Consider the following 8,039-nt stretch of genomic DNA (forward strand, 5'->3'; position numbering starts at 1 on the left):
AAGTTCATTTGACTCGACTTTGTTAACAAGTAGGGCCTTTGCTGATGTGAACCCTGATATGAACTACTGTACATGGCTTTCCTGTGTTCCAAGTGTGCAGAGTTCATAAAGTGACTATAATTCAATCACTTTTGTGCCATTTCATTAATGGATGCATATTATCAGTTTAAATGTGATGCAACAATGTGAAGCAGTGATAATGTGCTGAATACGATCGCCACCAGTAGGCCTTCCAGGTGCCAGACAGCGAGTCTGGGAGTGTCACAGAGGCTCCACCCGGCCTGCACTCCCATTCCTTCCTCCTAGCTCCAGGCAGGTCAGGGACAAGCTGGAGATCAATAGCTTGCGTTTGCCCATAGCGGTCCCATTTCTCAGCCGGGACACTGATGCTAACTATCAATAGTAATAAGGGGCTGTCTGAGACATAGTTAACTGCTGGCCAACCAACACAGCTGTCTGGCGGCAGTTGATAAACATCTTGTGCCCAGAGTCGCTGTGAATAAACCACTTGATATGTTTCAACTCTGTGGGTGTATTTACTGTAAGAATGTGTGTGTCTTTTTTGTTTTACGTGGCGTGTCTACTCGCTCGGTGGTTACCTGCACACTGCTTTGTTGTGTGGTTACACTACTTGACTGGCTTGCTTTGTGTCTGGGACACAGACATCACGCGTGTATATTCCGTACGTTCTGTGTGAAGTAATGTTGGGATAATTCAAAGTGTAACTTTTAGTTTTGCTTCCAGGTTCTTAAAAATACATAAATACTCAGCTTTCGGGGGGTGATGTCTGTAATTTCTTCAAGATGTTTGGAGTGTTTGGTTCCTCTGTAACCTCCAGTCTTAGTGATGTGTGTCAGTGTAATCCGCCTCCATTCCCCGAAACATCTAACGAGCTAAGCATCTCCCTTCATCCAAATATCATTTGTCAATGTCATATGAAAGCAGAATGTGTTTTTCAAGAATAAGAAAGGAGCTAAAATAGGAGTCTTGGTGGTGGTCCAGTACCATGGTTTTTCTCGTTAATGCACCTCAAGCGAGCATGTTTAATCACATACAATCAAGTAAATTTGTATCATAACAATTGGAGGATGTAATGATTGCATCTCTGCGACTGTGAGGATCTATTCAGAAGAAGACGTTTCGGGTGCGGGGTAATGAAAAGCAGACATAAGGTTGTGTTAATAAAACTTACAGAATTCAAATTGTAAATATATTTACTCAAGAGTTGGGATTAGAAGCACATATTGAGTTTATTTATTTATTTTAAATTTTACAATCTCAAAGTACTGACATTAAAAAAGAAAAAAATAATAAACACATTTAGTAAGTGATGTAAATTACTTTTTATCTCAGTGGGGAAATTAATTGTTTTTCACTCGTATCATAGGAATTTTGTTTGTTTTGTTGTTCACACATGTTAAAGGCTAGTTAATACAATTATTTTAAATAAACAGAGTGCAGTAAGTGATATTATCTATATTATAACATCATTTTCATTAATATATATTATGTATTTGTTTCAGACAAAAGCGTGCCAGTGTTTGCACAGTATGCAACAGGATGCGGAGATGGATTTCTATGTGAGTGCACACCGCCGGTGGTATAAGGTTTCCAGTTACACCAGTCAGGACAGGACACATGGCCGCCTTGCCTCTATCACTAATAATTGGTGGAACGAGACTCTAAGTCAGGGATCCTTTGGTTGACATCACTTGTACACTTGTACCTGAGCAGCTACAGCTGATACACACGCACACACACACACACACACACACACAGCCTACTCTGTGCGTGCGTGTGTGTGTGTGTCACGAATGACTGTAACAGTCACATGCAAACTCACACACGGTGTGTGTGTGATGGGCCAGAGACCTAGCACCTCTGTGACACCCTTAAATATTTGCTTGTTTTCCCTCAGACAAGACAGGATTGAAAGGGGGTGTCTGTTACTGCAGCTGAGATAATGTAAAAACAAACACACCCCATTGATATCGGGTGATGCTGCAGGAAGTTGTCAGGGGGCACAATGGGAGGGAGACAATCTGTGGGACAAGTGGTGGCAGGGCTGCTGGAGGACAATAGAAAGGGTTTGATCTCTTAATTAATGGAGGCTATTCCCTGCTGCTGCAGGTACTGAATTCTAATGCAAGCGATTTTTCAAATGGGTTTCTTTAGTGGCAAACAGAGCACTAAATAGAGGACAATAATGCATGAACCTGAATCTAAATGCTGCATTCTGGTCATCTGGAAGACAAAGTGAATTAAGTTCATACTGTACCAAAAATATGTATAGTGTCTGTTGCATTTTGAAACATGTATTTATAAACTTAAGCTTATTTGATCATACTTCCTATAAAAAAATATATAGCCTATTGTAAACCTGAAGACAAAAATTGGAATAAATTACGCAGTTATACTTTAAAAGTTTTTTTTTTCTATTTCAGGTGTTGCAGTTGGACACCTTGAACATAGCGCCATTAAGAGCTATACAGTGACAGAGTGTGTGACTTGATACAAGGAAAATGCGTGCCTATTTCTTTAAGCATGTAGCCAGCTTACAACAATCCCTTTAATCAAGCTTCTAATCCCTTTGCAAGACGTCAGCCTGCCATGAATAAGGCCATGCACGTCTTGATATTTGTGTGGGGAAATGATGGGGGTCAAGTATTTACAGTCCATCACAAAAAAAGCTCAACAAAGCAAGAATACGCTTTAAGTCTGAAATACATATGTTTTTTTATATTTAGTAAATTCCGGGTAATTAAATAACTGCTGTCTGTGTCAGCTGACATCATTTTACAGTTGTTGTAACAAAATGCAAGGCCTCTCATAATACTATAGCCATAACTTTGAATAGTAGGCCTACTGTTAGTATCTCAACTGATGACACCTATCCCAAGTCTTGAGGTGTGTAATAATGACACAAGTGCAACATTCTTGTGAAATCCTTCACTTCACTGGAGCCTTGAGACTACGCAGCCTCATAAACCCTAAACCTCTATAAGTGTTGCCCGTTTTCTAGGGCTCCCATTATCTCTCTCGCACACACACATACACACACGTGCAGCTGACCTAGATGAAGGCCTGATCCAGCTAGTTGTAATTCTTTAGGCATCGCGTCGAGCAGGGAGCAGGACCGTGAATAGAAACCCACCACGTGTTGAATGCGGTGTCACACAGAAGGGTCTTTGCTTAGAAATACACTGGCTGAGGATCACTAACATGTCCGGTTTGGGAGATTCCCCGCCTTAACTATCACATTATGCGGTCAAACGCGCAGTGTTTCTGAGCTATATGATCAATCATGGGATGTCAGTGATAATAGTGAGTGATGGCACCCGGGCCGGACCTTCTGTGATGCGCACAGCATTGATTGCGCATAACAGACAAATGCGCGCTCTTTATGCGTCAAAGGCTTCTGTCATTTCCCCCCGGCAGAAAACACTTTTTTTTTTCTTCTTTTACGTACATATTGACAAATAGCAACTGCTTAATATGTGAGTGGCTATTTTAACAAATACTGTTATTATTATTAAAAGATTAATTAAAAAAATGTAATTCATATTAACAAAAACATGCAAAAACATTTTTACAGATTTTTATTTTGTATGCATACTTTTATTGAAATCATGAAGATCTGTGTGAGAATATACCACTTTGTTCTATTAAAGCAAAAATCTGAATTAAGCCTGTACAGTTAATTTTGTGCCGGATATTATAAATAAAATGATGTATTTAACAAGCAGCCGAAGCCAGTCAATTGCACATGAATAGGTCAAAAATATTTAAAGTCCAAGTTGAAAACTTTTTCAGGTGCTGGCATTGAGTTATGTCGGTTGGATCCCCAAACTGTGTCCGCCTGTGTCATTCAGCCAATGATTGTTAACACTGTATCCTCACCGTCCTGAGTGAATTCCATTTAAAATGTCTCCCGCTCGGCTGGGCTGCAAATCACCCTGTTTACAATCTCACACCAACACTCACATCAATTAACTGGCCATTGATTTTCCCGCCCGGGACATTACAATATTGCAGACCCCTTTTTCCTCTCCCAGCAATTTCAAGTTCGGTGCACGTAATTGCATGGGCTTTTTAACGGCACACACACACACACACACACACACGTCTTCCCTATTAATGATCATTTGCTGGGTGATTTTGCTTACATTTCGATTTGGTTTGCATTGCCACGTTTTAAAACATTTCAGACATCCATCAATACTACAAAATATGTGTGAAATTATAACATTATATATACATTTATACACTTATTATATACAGTATTCTTTTAATATTGGGTATAACGCATTGATAAAGCAGATCACTCAGAGCCATCAGTTGTAGTTGATTTTCCCCCTGCTTTTTCCTTTTTTCATGAATAAGTAAATAGTAAGGCTATAGTCGAAACTAAAAGATAGCTGACACGAGAGGACCAGATCCATCTAGCCTGCAGCCGCTCTTTAAATATTCAGTGAAAAATAATGGCATCCGAGGCATCACCTATAGTAACATTATTATCTTCATTTCTCAAAATCAGCTCGACTGAGAGCTTCGTTTGTCTTTTTCACGTAATAAATCTACTCGACGCAGCGCCCCTGTGGGACCTCTTGCCCTCTTAAAACATCCCCACTGAAGACACATTCCTGTTACTGCATTATTAAGGGCGATAACAACAATAATAATAATGCTAATAATAATTATATGTGGTTTGTGATTGGTCCATAACTTATTTATATGGTTGATTAAGACATTTTTCTTGGCTTTACAGTTACCAGCAGCATGTTATTGCTTAATTATCCCTGGCTCAAAAAACATAAACTCGCATCTGTGGGAATTAAAAAGGCAACAAAAGGCCTTCAAATCATCCAACTTTTGATAAGGACATCATCCAGCCACACGCACTGGTTTAACTATAGAAACAACCCACTGGAGGGCGACGATATAAAGACAAACGAGTTTTTTTCTAATAGTTAAATGGACGGTGTGAAATGTAGATGAGTCAACATGAGTGTGATGCAGGCATTCGCTAAAAAAAAAAGAAATGTTTAGGGAATAAATGAAAAGCTTTATTTGTCCCTATTCAGATGAAAAGACTTGTCTCCGCTCTCTTTACCACTGATCATCCCGGTGCGCACAAAGCGTTCGGATCTGCTGTGCGCAATCAGAGAGAGGGAGAGGGAGAAAAGAAGGGGGGAGGAGGTGGAGGTGAATGGTAGCGTGACTGAATAGCCCGGTGACCAATCAGATCCTCGATGGGCCGGGCTCCACATTTGTCCCAGTGCTGCACGGGCCCTCAAAGTTTGTTTATTCGCGGAATGCAGTGTGTGATGAAAACGTGTTAGTAAGTAACCCCCCTCTCGACTAATAATAATCAAATGAAACTGATTGGGACGTCGGAACACACTGTGGACTTTTGGGAACGCGTACCGGTGCCATTTACGCACGGAACATGTTCGCGCGACGTTGCGTTTTAGCGCACCGGGAGCCTCGATTGCAACTCTTCAGAGAGTAGGTGTCGGTGTACAACACAACAAGAGCTGAATTACAACGAGCTTAATGCAAGAGCGAAGGACGGACTACCGAGTTTTAGAGAGAAGAAAGTTGGTTGGTGATCGCGGAGGGTTGAGTTGCCAGCGTCCAGTCACTCCACATCTACAGGAGGGGGAAAAGGACAAGAGAAACTGTGATCGCTGCTTGATCAATGTGAAAGATTGAAAGATACTGTCGCAGGCATTGACTCGAGACGCTGACATTCCCCTGTAGTAGTCAAGATAAGCTTTAACTTGGCTAACAGAAGGGGTTAAACCGTATCTAAAGGGAGTTTGGAAAACCTAGCCTTTCTTCCCCATACGGATCAAGTCATTGGGTGGGAGCTGAGAGAGAGACAAGAGTCCCCAGCAAATCAGGAGCTAATTGATTAAAGAGACTTCATTTGAATAGGAGGGGGGCTGGCGAGGTGCCAATCGCCTTTCAAAGAAGCCCCCCCCGTATGATTAATCGCAGCGCATTATTGATAATCATAACGGGGCACATGCGCGGTGGATTGGCTCTATTTACGTAATTTTTGAGAAGGTTTTGTAGTCATTTTTTTATTCTTTGCCTGCTGATGTGCCAGCCAGCATGTCGCGGAGGAAACAAGCGAAGCCGCAACACTTCCAATCCGACCCTCATCTGCCTTTATCGGAGCACAATGGTGAGTCCACGTAACCTATCGCCCCTTTTATCCAAGCACCATGAATGTCTCACTATCTGGGCTGTTTTATCGTGTCTGTAGCAACATCTGACGGTTAAAGTCAATACTTTGAATTGGACTTTTTATTATTGTTTTTGTTTTGCCTGCCTTTGTTTATTTGATACTTCCATCGTCTTGATGTTGGAAGTCTAAAGCCTACCACTTTGTCAGTAAACATATTACTCAGGCTTTACTTAAATTCACTTCATTCCAGTTCTAAGAGGAATTGGGAACTTTTTATATTTTTTCGAAACACTCCATTATATGCATTATACAAACTGAACTATAAAATATAAACAAGTTAAATCGGATGAAATTAGGAAAGTAGCCTACATTTTCCTCTAGGTTTACGCGCGTGTGTGTGTGTGTTTTAAAGTTTCGAAACTTTTTAGTCTCAATTTCAGCTTTAAATCGTCTTTTTAATCTAAAGTTGAAACTCTCCTGTAATGAGTATTGGGTTCGCTTTCGGTGCTCTCCGGGGCTTTCCTGCGTCTAGCGGTCCGCCTCGGTGCCTCGAGAGGGACCACCCTGTCGCTCCGGCCCGGACTCCAACTTTTCCTGGGTCCCGGACATAGAATTTCCCCTGTCCGCGTGTTGCAGTCCCGCGCTGTATAAAATTGTACACTGTTTTCCTCCTTTTATGAAAATCAGTGTCAGTTAGTCATTGCCTGTTTGCACACGAACGTGCTTTATTAATAAAAGTTAAAAGAAAAAGAGGACACACTGCTCTAAAGACACACATGATCCTGAAAATATCCCTCGGGTTTACTACTCATAGTTTACACTTTTTGTTTGTTCAAATTGCACCATAGAGAAGTCTTACTCACTCTGGGACACACACACACACACACACGATGGAATTACAAAATAATTGATAGTTTTCTGAACTAAAATCAACAATGATAAACAGGCTTGTTATTTTTCTAATTTAACGCCTTTAGAAAGCTATAGATGATCTTTGGCCTGCTGTGAAAAATGGAACTACGATAAATATTTGTTCGCGAAGAGAAATAGCCTACTCTCTTTTAACGGGGCTGTAATAACGGTGCCTGTGATATGTGAAATCAGTCTGTAGCCCACAAAGTGGCATTCAGACCTGGAACTCCAGGTCTGTGTGTACTGGAGCTCAGAGGTCCAGAGGCCACCCATATCCAGCTGTAGTTAGTTCTATATTGTCATATTTTAGTTGAAAAATTGAACACAACCCTAAAAGCAAAACTTCACGGCATGATAACATTGTAGAATAAGGTTAACAACCGCTGGATTTCGTAATAGGACGTTGCGTTGATACGTGTATTTTTTGTTGACCGACTTTTTGAGTGTTCTATCAAATGACTCATTTACAAGAAAAAAAATAGTTATTTGTTTTTCTGTATTTTTAAGAAATGTTCTTAATTTAAATGGAGAGTTATCTTCGCTCTGTCGTGCAGTCTGATCGAATTTTACACGTGTTCATTATTTTAATTTGTACAAAAAAAAATAAGACATGCCAAAAATAAAAAATAAAATACTGTGATTCATTTTTTTTTGCTCGTCTTGTTGGATAAGGCCTATGCATAGAATATATGACATGTTAATACTCCCATAGCCACATTGCAGTTCTGCCTGTAAAGCATGTGCAGGTAATTTGAAATAAACACTTGCCTCTTTCAGGACAAAGTCATCTATAGAAGGTATTTGCAGTCCTTTTCACGGGATTTTTAGGAACTTGATGATTAATGCAAAACCTAAGTCCCTAGGGCTGGTTTTTCTGCAGTTTCATTTAAATCTAATACACTTACAGAAGTGATACTTTTGTCACAGACTC

General features: G+C 40.4%; 1 protein-coding gene across 1 annotated transcript in view; it reads left to right on the forward strand.

Moving 5' to 3' along the window:
- The first annotated feature begins 5,296 nt into the window (after nt 1–5,296).
- The window catches only part of sall1a (spalt-like transcription factor 1a), a 12,509-nt gene continuing 9,766 nt past the window's right edge, over nt 5,297–8,039 (forward strand). The window contains exon 1 of the mRNA XM_032515000.1: nt 5,297–6,193. Within this exon, the coding sequence (XP_032370891.1) occupies nt 6,121–6,193 (73 nt within the window). The 5' untranslated portion in view covers nt 5,297–6,120. The remainder of the gene's footprint in view (nt 6,194–8,039) is intronic.

Source organism: Etheostoma spectabile, chromosome 1 (assembly GCF_008692095.1).
Source record: "Etheostoma spectabile isolate EspeVRDwgs_2016 chromosome 1, UIUC_Espe_1.0, whole genome shotgun sequence".
In the NCBI taxonomy this organism is placed as follows: Eukaryota; Metazoa; Chordata; class Actinopteri; order Perciformes; family Percidae; genus Etheostoma; species Etheostoma spectabile.